Genomic DNA, 13833 nt, shown 5'->3' on the forward strand with positions numbered 1-13833 from the left:
CACTGCTAAACTGTTAGAAAGAGGTTGGTTGCTTCTTGCTTGTTTTTGTGCAGGGAAAGTGTAACGAAGGAAGTTGGGTATTATATGGAGAAAATGTATTTCATTTCATTTATGCTGCAACAAACAAACCGCCAAATGATTAAAGCTATTTAATTTCAATGGAGGAAATTGTATGAAGACAGTTATTATTAAGATTATTTTAATAATGTTGTTAAAAGACAAAAATGTGTGTTTGAAAAGAAAAACAACAAAATAATAAAAGAAAGTACAAACTCACCACATTTAAACCCAGTACAAACATGTGCTCGTTACGCTTTATTCACTAATTGCTTCTTCTGCTTCTTCTCATGTTTTTTTTGTTGTGTTACCGTAATGTTAAGTTTCGATTAAGAAATGCTGTCGATTCGCTGTACGGTATTCGTAGTAGTTTTTCGTTATAAATGGAATTACACTTTATATCTTAACCAATGCACTGTGCACTTCCGTGCCTTTTCTCTTCTGTTGCTGTGTTATTGTTGGTATGCCTACCAACCAACCAACCATTGGAAAATTTGTTACTATATAAACGCGTACTAAAGTGCATTTTTCATCAAACGGTTTCTCTCCACCAGAGCAAACGCACTCACATTGTAGTTGAAACGCGTCCCGTAGCCGTCTCAACATACTGGAAAGTGACGTACAGAAAGAAACAAAATAAAACAACAATACCCGGGGGCATGGGGCGTATTTAATCCAGCGTGATGCGCACGATGTCCGGCGGAAGCATAAAGTTGTTCTTGCGCAGCGGTATTTCGCTCAGCTGCTGGTCGACGGGGGCCCGCGTATCGTACAGCGACGGGCTCTGGAAGATGATGCCGAACGTGCCGAAGATGCAGGAAATGGTAAACACCCACAGGAAGAACCGATCCAGCACCATCGAGACGAACTTCCAGTCCTCCACGATCTGTGGTGGGAGAGAGAAGAAGAGTTTGTTAGTCGTTGCTGCGTTTGTGCTGCGTACACTTTAGGTGCGTTGAACTGCGCACTTGCTTTAATACCGATGCTTACTTAAATTAATAAAGTTTATATAAAAGATATATTCATTACATGAGTCACAAGAGCAATCCTTTTATATTTATTACAACCCTTAAATAAAGCGACATGCTACTGCTTTTCAGCCACTTTTTACTACTACGACAACAACAATAACGCAAATGCTTATCACATCGTTCTCGTCCACTCGAGCTGGTACACGTATATAAATCAACATCACTCATCTCACGCTTTTCCTTCACTCCCATCCGGCACCTCTGTTCGGGTTTTGGTGGTGCTCTAACACAATTTGCCCAGCAGCCAAGTGTCTTATTGCACTTTGTTTGCCATGTTTTCCCTTGTGGGAGAAATGCCAGTCCACGGCAAACTCGACCCACAGCTCGACGGGCTTCGAGCGGACGGACGTAGCGCGACATCTCAGCTACCGGAAAAAACGCACACACACACAAACGACCACCACCACCAACACAACCATCCCACCCACCTCTGTCTGTCTAAAACCATCCTTCACCCGCGTGTAAACTCTCGCTGCGAGCATGTGCCACTCGGCTGGCAGGGAAGCATGATTGATTAATATGCATATAATTCATCCGAAAATTGAATGCGCACTACGATATTGTTTTAATTTCACAGCGCTCACCGTGGATGAAGCCGTGGATGGACTCTCTCGTTCGCGCTCATTTTCTCTCTGTTTTGTTCGTACCATCGTACCACGACCGCCACCATCATCGTAGCGCCGCGGGAGTATCAAATTTCCGTTACCCCGCTGGCGTACCATCTTTCCCGGATGCGAACCCCGATATGACTACGGACGGTACGGACACAGCGGAACCTGATATTCAATATCACCATCACCCATCACCCCAACCAAGGGTTTTTGGCTTTTGGTGAAGTTTCGAAACATTCAGCCGTGGAAATGGGAATATCATTTTTAAGCCATTGGACAGTTCATTCGTCGTTTGGAGTGATTAATTAGTCGTCGATGGTTTGACACCCTCGCGTATAATCAGCCAACGTTAATGGTGCGCTTCTTTCTTTCTGTTTTTTTTTTTTTTGCAGTACCATTTGACGCTTGATTGGATTTTTGGTTTGCGTGTCGATACAATCTATAGTCTGTTTGATTTGAGCTCATTGTTATGACTTGCAAAGTGGCGCTGCTTTGCTGGAACAAAGGGAGTAACTTTGAAACAATGTTCATCTAGCTTGTTAACAACCCCAAAAGTGGTGTTAACAGCTGTAATGGACACTATTTTTTCACCTACAGAACACAATAATACAATAAACATTAATAGTTGATTTAGAACTGATAACAATGCTATCAAAACAATTCAGCTTAACCATCACAAACACGTTCACGCACACATCAAACCAAATTCAATAGCAATGAAATCATTCAATCAAACGTAGATCAACAGAATTAAAGTGATATCTCCTTCGGATAAACCAGTGATAAGCTGACGCGTAAAGAAATACAGCAATATGCACACACACACACACACGCATAAACCCAAACCTACACACACACACACACGCACAGGCTTGTGCGTCTATGGTGCTGAATTTAATTTGCCTCACTTTGATTGATGACCCTAATTATCTGCCGGCGTTTGATGCTAAAAATATCAGCTTGATCCACAGCACAACGGTGCAGCACCTTCTGCTTACTTTCCCTGCTTCCGTCATCGCGTAAAAACCACTCCTTCATTCGGGGGAGACGCAGGAGGAAAGCAACGCAACTCCCCCCCCCTCCCCCCCCCCACACACACACACACACACATACACACATGAAAACGCCCAAAATCACACAAAAACCAGCTGACACATACGTATAGATTTATCCCCGACGCGGTGGACTTCCGACTGGACATTCGTTGTCCAACCCGCAAAGACGCACTCCTCGTGCGTCTGAAACTGATTCCTCTCATTACTGATGTAGAACACCGCAAAACACAAAAGCGCCACAACATAAAAGCTTTTTTCAATATACACACACACACACATCCCATAAAGCCCGAAACATAACGAGCACGGCTCAATGAATAGCGATAAGCCCATGCGGAGATGCATTGGCCTTTTGTGCTGAACGGTTTTTTTGTTTTTCTTTTCGATATCTGCCGTTATTCTCGATCGCTAGTGTTGTTTCAATCGCAAACGTAGGGAGCAAACACGCACCCGTGGACACAAGCTGGCAAAACTACACTTTATGGAGAATTAGAAGAATACTCAACCACACACGGCGGCGATACCCTGCCGTGCCTTTGATCGTGCAATCTAGCAGCAACCTAAAAGCAACCAATGCCGGCGAGCGTTAGACTTTCGTCATCGTCCAAGCAACCATTAACGAAGCATGGACAAGCATTTCTTCCGCATAATTAATGTACATATTTTAGGTTCACTGTGTGCCAAGGTTAAGTTGCTGCTTTCATCTTGCCACTGCCACTGTACGGTGATAAGTAAGAAGCAAATACAGGGCTTACAGGTAGTCAGCTCAGCAGGAAAAACCACGGAATCCTATTTCAATGCAGTTAACTGTGCTAAAGTGTATAGCATGGTGTCTAGATATCACAACAAGATGGGTTTGTCTTGTATAATTTGACAACGACAACGGAGAAATTAATTTCATTTCGTTAAATGTCATCCATTCCCTGCCCGATCATTCAAGTTAACATTGAATTAGACGAAAAGCATTTCAAGGACTTTAGAGCTAGCTCCAGAAACCCTGCAAGCAATCGAGCGCGCTTTCTTTGCTCGCTTCCCAGAACTTGCATAATAGTTCCCCCGATGCTGGGTACAGCAATACGTACAGTACATCGTACTAAATGTATTGAGGGAAAAATGGAATTGGACATTTCTCCCCAGTGACCTCACGTTCTTCCCCACTTACGGTCCTCGTTTCTCTTTTGCTCGCTCGATCTATATTCCTTCTCCATTATTATCAGCAAATTTGGCCTTTCAACAGTCCGTACCACCCTACTCCACTACTGTACTTGTATCTCACAATCCCTACATCTTACCTGCCGTGATGCTGCTCCATCAAGGCCACTGGCACACACACAGAGCGTTTTATGCTAATCACTTGGGATTTATTTTCAGTAAATTTAATTATCCTACTGCAACAACAACAAAAAAAAGCTCCACTTCGGTCACTGGGTTGGTCCAGTCTTTGCCGATTCTTCATCTCCCACGATCGTTGGCGTCACGGGCGTCCGCCTTTGTGAAGAGCACGTCGGTCGGTATTGCTTTGTAATTGCAGCCCACCATCTCCTCTGCTTCTGCTCTGCGCCGTCACACTGCACCTTTAACGTTAACGAGATTCATCCGGCCACGGGAAGGCACGGGTCGCGCTCATTTTAAGCTGAGAACGATCCCCGTGAACGATCACAACGGCGATAAACGGCAATAATCTTTACCGTGCCGATGGACTGGAAAAGGGAAGGCTCGATTCAGGGAAAATCGACCAGAAAATGGATTCCTTCTTAAGGTAGAGTGTGTGCCGGCAAGCACACACACACACACACACACACACACACACACACACACACACACACACACACACACACACACACACACACACACACACACCACACACACACACACACACACACACACACACACACACCACACACCACACACACACACACACACACACACACACACACACACACACACACACACACACACACACACACACACACACACACACACACACACACACACACACACACACACACACACACACACACACACACACACACACACACACACACACACACACACACACACAAATGTACACAATAGACAGTAGAAGGGAGCGAGATTGAAGAATCCGCCAACAATCCGCTCCGATGACGCTCTAATGATGGCACGTAAATCACATAAAAAATACATCATCGGCAAGTGCGCTAAAGTGGGGTTTTATGAGACGCTCGGAAAACGGCCCAGGACCGCAAAAGCGCTCGATCGTAAGGGTAAGATGGAGCAGAATATGTACCGATTTAATCCCTGTTTCTTCACGAGGAGGCACTAATAAATAAGCGCGATTTACATAAAATGCAGTGCGAGTGCTTCTTGGTGGTCTTGGCAGAGCTCACTGTAGTTCTGAGTGGATTGATATACGGTTTAGTACACGGATGGTGGGATGAGGTCTTCTTCATCAGCACATTTGCATACAAAATTACAACTTGCTTTACACATAGCAATAGATACAAAAGGCATCAAATTGATTATATACAAAAAAATCGAAGACATTACACACGAGACTAGGATCTGCTTAAGTTATTTTTAAGGTTTTTTTTTATATGTACATATTTGTAAAAATTCATCAAATGAAATATAAAATTCTCATTTGAAAGTGCATCAAATAATTCTACGCGAATTAACCGATGAAATAGGGATAACAGCATATTACAATAATTCTATGAAAATACTTAGTTTGGACTGGAAACCTTCTTTACGTTTTTTCAACGTAAATAAATAAAAAATAACCTGAAATGGAGGCGCATGGTATGCCGTGCAGAAAACATACTATTCCAATATTTTCTACACTTAATGTTTTATAAAACTGTTTTTACTCCTGATAAATTCTAATTCAAATAACATAATTTTTAAATCCTTGATTTAAAAAAAGTGATAAAAAACATGTGAAAAATACCTAAATACAAAAACAGATGGAGGCGCATGGTATTCTATGACAAATATTTTAACAACTTCATGCCAATTGATCTATTTGAAACATCTTTCGTTGGTCCACTTCAATTTGTGTCTGCGTATATTAAAAAAACACAACTTCCATAGCATCACTCGAAGCAACAATGCTGCCCCGCAACAATTTCCATACATTTCCATACCGAACGATGCAGGGCACAAAAACTGCGTCGTCAGCAGCAATGTACCCAAAGTACCGTCATGATTACATTTAATGCACTGCCCAACGGCTAAACCAACGCTAAAACATGCTTCACCGAAAAGCGCTTACCTCCGCAAACGACCTAAACGTGTTTCTCGCTCTCTTCTCTTTTGGCCCTGCCGTAATCAAAGGGCACATGCATGCCAAATGAGGGGACACGCACAAACACACACACACACACATACATGTTTCACATTTTAAGGAGAAAAGTTGAACACGTTTCCTTCAAGGGCAGACTGCACCCACACGTTAAGCACCCTTCCTCACTTGCTCTCTCTCTCTCTCTCTCTCTCTCTCTCTCTTGCTCTTTACCCATTGGCCATCACACCTCCACCAGCTTAGCCTCGGCAGTACGCAGGTTAGGCCCGTGACTTACGAACTCAAATACCCCATCAACTTTAATTAGGGCTTTCCGTCCGTTTTGTCAGCGCTTTTCCAGAAAAGGTTCCTTCGTTCCGTGAAAACATCATCGCCCAAAGCGGCGAGGTGGCGAGCGAGAGAGAGAGAGAGAGAGAGAGAGAGAGAGAGAGAGAGAGAGAGAGAGAGAGAGAGCGGGAAAGAAGGAATCTAAAGCCTAAAGATGAACAGAACAAAAAAAAGAAAAAACAAAAGAACGACAAAAAAAGGTCGCAAACGGTCTCACAATTACCCATTGCTTTAACATTCGGTTCAGAAGAGAGCGAAAAAAAAACAATTGTCCTTATTTGAGGCAGGCAGGCAGGCAGTCGGATAGGTAGTGAGAGTGGACACTGTACCGTGTTTTCCTTCTAACAAAGTAAACGGCTCAAAATAGACACGGAAGGAGCCCGCCCGTGGGCAAAAACTCAAAGCAAAGGCTCGAGGAGGAGGTAGTTCCCAAAACGGACGAAAGGTTCATCTCCACCGCCACCCCTGTGTCTTGACAAAAAACTAGAGGGATTAAATTTTAATGATCATTACACTCATTTTGTACCGAAAATCTGTGCCGGTCAGTTCGCTTATGGGCGTAACAAAAACAAAACGATGCTTTGAGTGGATGGGGATGGAAGGAGCGGGGGGATGGAGCTCGAAATGTGACCCCAAGAAGAGTCAACTTTCAACTTCCGAAAGGTGTAGAAGGATTAGAAAAATCGCCATTTTTTGTCTTCCACTTGCTAAATCTATTTCTTTAGCACAGCAGACGAATGCCCTCCTCAACCGGGGACCGTTGGACCGTTGGACGGGTCCGGCATTGGGCCGATTATTGTGCGCTCTTTAACGAAAAATCGAGCCAAACATTACCTTTTTAGTGGGAAGGTTCGACTCGACGCCAGCGTTGCCAGGGTGATATTTATCATGAGCACACCAGAAAAAAAGCCCCTTAATCGAACAGCGAGGAAGTAAAACTTTGGCACAGAACACACAGCCAGACGACGTAAAGCATGGCTCCAAACGGGGTGGCCACCCGTTAAAAGAGGGTCCCATCTTATCCGCTTATCAAAGACATTCATCTACGTTTCACGTCACGCTTAATGGTGGTGCGCTCGTAGTGTTCGTAGGGCCGAAGTCACGGCCTACCGAGAACAAACGGGCGAACGGGCAGAACGGGCAGAACAAAACCAAACAGAGCTGAATATTTGTCAAATGGCGCCATCCGGTTTTGCTGTTTTCGTTCCAACTCCCTTTCCCCCAGGTTTTCTCTGTTCTGTTTTGTCGTTTCTGTTTTCGTTAGCTGTGTGCGTGCGTGTGTACGTGCGTGAAACCCGCTAGAAAACCCAACCCCTTGGTGCGCGCTCGTTATCATTTTCATTAAGTCAATTTAACATCATCTCATTGCCGTTTAAAGTGGCCTTATTATTCATCCTGGTGCGCCTGCTGCTGCGTAAGAAATCCTCCTGGTGTGCCACCCTCAGTGGCCCTGCACCCGTACGTGTCCACGGAAGCCATTTTTAGCATTGGAACTGGTTTTTGAGCGGATTTAATGCTTTCAAATCCCGACAGGGGATTTAAGGTTGGTAAATTACTGGTATCGGTGGCGGTGGTCCCCGTTATCATTCTTTTACGCTGACATGAAATTTGTTGTTTAGAATAAAGGGCAGCCGGGAAGAACAAATGGGGCTTTCGAGGCAGACACTGCAGGCAGCTTTAAGCGGAGCAGAAGTTTTTTGAAACAACAGTTTATGATTTGTCGATAAAGTTTTCATTGCCCTAGCAAAAAGGGGAAACATAAAACTTATCTGCGCTTGCATGTAATTTAGGGAACGTTTGATGGAAGATGCTACGAAACAGTTCAACATCTTAATTAGTAATTATGAGAAAAAAATGAACTGCTGCAATGTATTTTTGTAGAATTTAAAACATAAATGAAGAAAAGAATATCAAATTTTAATATCACTGCTTATGGAAATTAATAAAATATAGACCAACACACCAAATTCATCACAAGGACATTCTAAGAGAAAATAAAAGACGGTAAACATTAATTTATAGATTATATTTATATGTTATACACATTCTATATTGAAAGAAGATTTAAGCATTAATTATAGAACAAATGTAACTGAAAAAAAAAAACAAACAAATCCTTTTTTCAAGCATTTATGTTAAAACAAGTTTTTTGTGTCAGATTAAATAGATAAAACATTATTTTTCAAATTATTTGAAATTTTAGTTAGACCTTTCCTTCGATTTCACCGCTAAAACTGTCCATAAATGCGGAATCTTTTATCAAATTGCAAATTAAATTGAAATGAAAGCGAATTAAATTTAACAAACATATAGCATTTGATATAAAACGCTTTTTCAACCTAAAAAGGCCAGCATTCTTTAAACAAAAAAAAAGCGCTTTCAATCTGATATGCACATACACCTTACGGTCCGTTTGATCGTTCAACCAATCAAACAATTAGCGACAGCTCCGTGTTCAAACTGCAGCAGAATGTTATAGCCAGTCTGACCATCCGCTCACAGCTCAATGATCCACAAAATTCATTCAAATCAAAGCCCGGTCTCCCTTAATACTGGGAAGGACGTACCAGATCAACACCAAATAACAACCAGCCAGCCAGCCAGCCAGCCAGCTGCATGTGAGAGAGGATTGTTGGGTCAGACTTTTGGATTGTGTCCCGTGTTCGCGACATGGCAAACACTACACACAAAAAAAACACACACACACACAGACTTGGTACTCATAACAATACTCCGGTTCGTCACTCGCGCCCCCAAACCCAGACAAAAAAAACGCCACACAACCCTAACCTGCCACTGAAAGTGTGATGGTTCTGAGATTGAAGAGACTACTACTGCTACCACTAACGCCAACGAACAAAAAAAAAAACACCCATCCGTACCCACAAAATCTCAGCCAGCAGCTTGGTGTTAGTGCGGCAGACAGTGGACACGCGATGGGTGCAGAAAGGGGTTTGGCTACCCTCTGCCTCGGCCCCGTGCACGGTTCATATACGATGAGATAGTACTTTGGGCTCAAATCGAGCGAAAGAAAAGCTGGAGGGAATTTTCAATGAGCTGTAATGGACTGCTGCTGCTGATGCCACATCCGTTCAACCAGCACCGACAGGGACGCTAGCGACTGACCCTTTGGCCGGGTCGATGGGCTTTGATGTTCCGAGAGGAAAGCAATTTTCCTACCCGGTACACCCTTTTTTTCTCAATCCAGATCCTCTACAATTCACACCCTGCTGTGCTTTGCACACCCATACACACGTATGTACCCCTATCTCCGCATCCATTCCCTCTCTCTAGCCTTACTTAAGCATTCACTGATCGGCCCTTCCGGCCCTGGCAGAGTTGAGTGCTTCCACAAACATACACATGCACACAATCTCACTCAATCGCGCTTTTTTGGCAACGGCCACAAAAGGGATTCGGGGCGTCGGGGACGATAACCTTTCGCTCCAACCCCGTTCCACACAGTATTTGTTATTTATCATTTTAACTGCTCTTCTTCACGGTGGCCCGTTTCGGTCCGTTCTTCCGAGGGTTTCGCGCTTCCTCACGCATGCCATTTGCGCTAGCATGCGGTTAGCGCGGACAAAAACCTGTGGCCCGTACGTGGCTGTAGCCGTACACCAGAAGAAGAAGAGAAAAAAACATTTTTCAACGTCCCGTTTCTGGCAAAACGGTGGCCGCGCGTGAAATATCGACGTCGATCAGGGATACAGAGAGAGAGAGCATGGCCCGGACGCACATGTGTTGCCCCGCATTGTACGCGAGGCGAGAGTGCCATTTATTCTTCAACATCACGGTAGGCCAGCATCACTCCCGTGTACAACAAACGCACACACACACACACACCGCATACTTCGATGTGCTCTTGGTTCTTTCCATACGTTTTTCGCGCGAGTACGTGTTTGCCAGCGCGCCGCAGGAAGCGAAACCAAGCGCAAGGTGATGGAGGAGAAGGAACACCTATCGGTCCAAAACCACCAAAACGGTGAAATGGCCACTTTTATCGTTTGAAAGTAATGTTGAACAAATAGCGCAAGGCACAGCCGACGAACAGCACGAACCACCCGCGTGCGAAGGCACACGGGCAAGCGGCGTTTTTGATGGTTGCCACCACCACCAACGGCCAGAACACGAACCGCAAAGTCGGGGTGTTGTGATAACGGGCAAGATAAAATTAACAGCATCAATTTTTGTCAGCATAAATATTTTGATTGCAGTTTTTTGTTCTGCCGCACCGGCCTGTCAAAGGAAATTGTGTTGAAAAATGTTTCACACGATCGATTTGCCTGCTTAAGAGACAGCGAGTGAGAGAGTTGAACACTTTTGGTGGTCTGTTTATCAATTTCATTAAAAAGTATTGCAAAACATATATAAATTGCATAATACATTGAAGGATTCTGAATGGAAGTTGTTTAAACTTTCCTTTTCAATAGGCCCAAGTCTTGCCTGCCGTTCTGGGAAACTATTTCTTCGTATTTTATAACGCTTACATTTCCTCGCAAAAACATACAACCGATTTTGTGAGCATATTCATCACAACTAGCACCGTTCGCAACCCCTTTCCCATAAAGATACCTACAACACAGCACAGCCGTCGACCAATAAATCATTCCCAGAACGATTCATCGCCCATCCACAAGCCGACGGAGCCCCATTCCCGGCCAGCCGCGCTTAACCGGTTCCACATCAAAACACATTCAAAACGCCACGCCATAAACACCACCTTTGCTCGACTTTTCGACCTCTCACAGCACAGGAGAGCTTCGATCGCTTTACGATGCCATTCGCATTAGCTTAAACACCTTGCGCGCAGTAACGATTTCCGTTTCGACAAATTGCTCGCCATTGCAGGCACACGGTCTGCGGTAAACCCACGGCTAATTTTCCATTCCACTTCGTCCCAGAAATGGTCTCTGGTTTGCAGCGAGTGCCTTAATTACGCTCCATGCCCAGCCGCGCGCTTAAGCGATCGCCGATGTCTTTAATCGATTCGAAAGCAAACCCCCGATGCCGAGATGAGACGCCACTATGAAGCTTTACAGTTTTCATTTGCCCTCGATTCCGCGAACCTATTCGCCTAAAACATCCAGGCAATTTGAAGCGGGATTGGAATAGAGGTGAGAGAGGGAGAGAGAGAGACAAGGTTTAAAAAAACGGATAGCCCCCATCGTAACACCGTTCCATCCGTTCGACCAATCCGCTAGAAAGGGCGACTCCTTTGCCCTGCTGTGCCTTTGCTAGCGTATTTTTGCTTATGCTACCATCTTCAAAAACCCTTTCCCCACACTTCCCAGCTGTGTGCGTTTACATCTTTTAAAAGCTCATCTTTTCTTTCCCGCGGCAATCTTTGCCTTCCACCATCACCGTCACTGATCGGACTGCTGTCGAAAATGGATGTTCTTTACGATTATGGTAATGTTTTCGACGCGGCGTGATAGGAAGAGGGAAGACCGTGTGTAGGAAGGTAGGTGCGCCTGGTGCGATTTTTCCATTTGCCTCGCTAACCAAACGGAACGGCCCTTAGTGTCCGTTACGCAGCACCCGGTAGCTCACGGGGGTCGGTAAAGAGGGGGGAAGCATTTCACACCACAGCCAACGGAGAAGAGGGACGTATAGGGTGATGTCGATTTTTCACCTTTAAAGCGGGTGGCTGGGCTTCTTTTGCTCCCCCGTTTAACAAAACGCTTGTGCTGCATAACGTATCGATTTCATAAACGCTGTCACACTGAATTCTTATTATTCTCTGCTCCGTAAGCATATCTCCAGCGGCGCCAGCAGCATGGTGCAATGGGGGTTTTAGGAATCAATTCCCACTTTTCTCTCTCTCTCTCTCTCTCTCTCTCTCTCTCTTTCTCTCTCTCCTACACACACACTAAATTCGCTTCCTTGTCTCTTACTAGCTGGATGCTTTCATGTTCACAGATCGGTTTAAATGTTGGTGCTGGTCCTGAACCTGAAACCTTCGACTCGTGGACCTGTGGTTTTATAGACTTATCTACAACTTATTAACTTATTAACAAACTTATCTATTTCCCCAGTATTCATCATGACCTTTTTTTCTACCCTGATGGCCAAAGTCAGTCTCCACCAGTGATATTTTTGTCCCACTTCTACTAGCTAATCTGATCAGCCGCAGCTCTGATTCTGATCGTAAGGCCGCACCGTATTGTTGCTCTTGTCCCAATTTCTATCGTGGCCTCTAACTTGCATTCTAACACTTATTGGCGAAAGTCTAACTGCCTAATGATGCATGTTATGCTTCTCCAAAAAGAGAAAAAGTATAGCTTTTTGGTATTGTAGCATATTAGCTACACAGAACTTATTATAAACCACACTATCAGCTATAGATACATTGAAACACACACTCGGAAAGCCATACCACACTATTGCAACACATTCATTATAACACACTCAGCAAATCTGATCATACCATAACACCACAACCGGAAGAATTCAGGCCACACCGTTCATATAAAAAAAACAATTGTGATATAAAAAAACAATTGTGAGATAGGAAAACTTCGCCTACCAACTTATTTCAAGAGTTTAGTTATGTCCCTCTGCCCAAGGCTTAAGACGTAAGGCTTCTAAACTCCAACGTTTCCAGTAAGAGAATTCCCGTTCAAGAATTCCATGATCGCCTGGCCAATCAAATGAGGGATGCAATCAGTCCGCTTAGAACAGTTCGTTCCACCTCGGCTCATGTCAGTAAAAACTGATCTACCGCGACGTTAATCGACGTCCAGTTGTGACGTATGTACGATCATCATACTACATGGCGACCGTATTTAAAATCGAACATACTACAGTATAATGCCGTGGTCGAAAATCCGTGCGATTTTTTTTTTAGGGTATTTTAGTTCTTTCTCATAATTTACAGTCTGGATTCACTTTGGATGTACAATATTTGGGTTTACGAAACCCACATGGAGCCGTTGTGGTTTATAATATGCAACTATTGTGGTTTAAAATATGCATTTGCAGTATTTTACAGTCGTTGTCGCCAAATGTTGGCACGGAGGCTCAGCAATTTTTAACAGTGCTCATCATTTTTTGACTCTAACGCACCTATTTGTGTTTATAAGTCTACATTTTTTTTACTCTGGTAGGAATCATGATAAATTTACAAGGTATTTGAGCAGATTTATAACAACTATAATTTGACATCATCAAACACAATACGAAACCCTTATAATTTGATTGTTTTTTTGTGTGAAAAAAATAAATAAATTCAATGAAATGTAAAGCCATTGTTTACGCCTTAAAATACATGCACTTTTTTCACTTCACTAAGACGTCCGAAATTGGCATAACAATTGTTATTTTTTAAATTCGATACATGAAATTATTAACTACTTCACTTAAATTAAAAAATTTTGGAACACACTGTTTCTGACATTACGTTAAATTTTGCAAATAAAGCGATTGACTTTATTTACAAAATTGGCATCCACCATTAAGGCCGGGAT

The 13833-nt window shown here is 43.6% G+C and overlaps 1 protein-coding gene across 1 annotated transcript in view; it reads right to left on the minus strand.

Annotated features, from left to right (window-relative positions):
* Positions 1 to 290: 290 nt before the first annotated feature.
* Positions 291 to 13833, minus strand: part of LOC121591014 (acetylcholine receptor subunit beta-like 2) — a 28572-nt gene continuing 15029 nt past the window's right edge. The window contains exon 9 of the mRNA XM_041911305.1: positions 291 to 943. Within this exon, the coding sequence (XP_041767239.1) occupies positions 728 to 943 (216 nt within the window). The 3' untranslated portion in view covers positions 291 to 727. The remainder of the gene's footprint in view (positions 944 to 13833) is intronic.

Source organism: Anopheles merus, chromosome 2R, assembly GCF_017562075.2.
Source record: "Anopheles merus strain MAF chromosome 2R, AmerM5.1, whole genome shotgun sequence".
In the NCBI taxonomy this organism is placed as follows: Eukaryota; Metazoa; Arthropoda; class Insecta; order Diptera; family Culicidae; genus Anopheles; species Anopheles merus.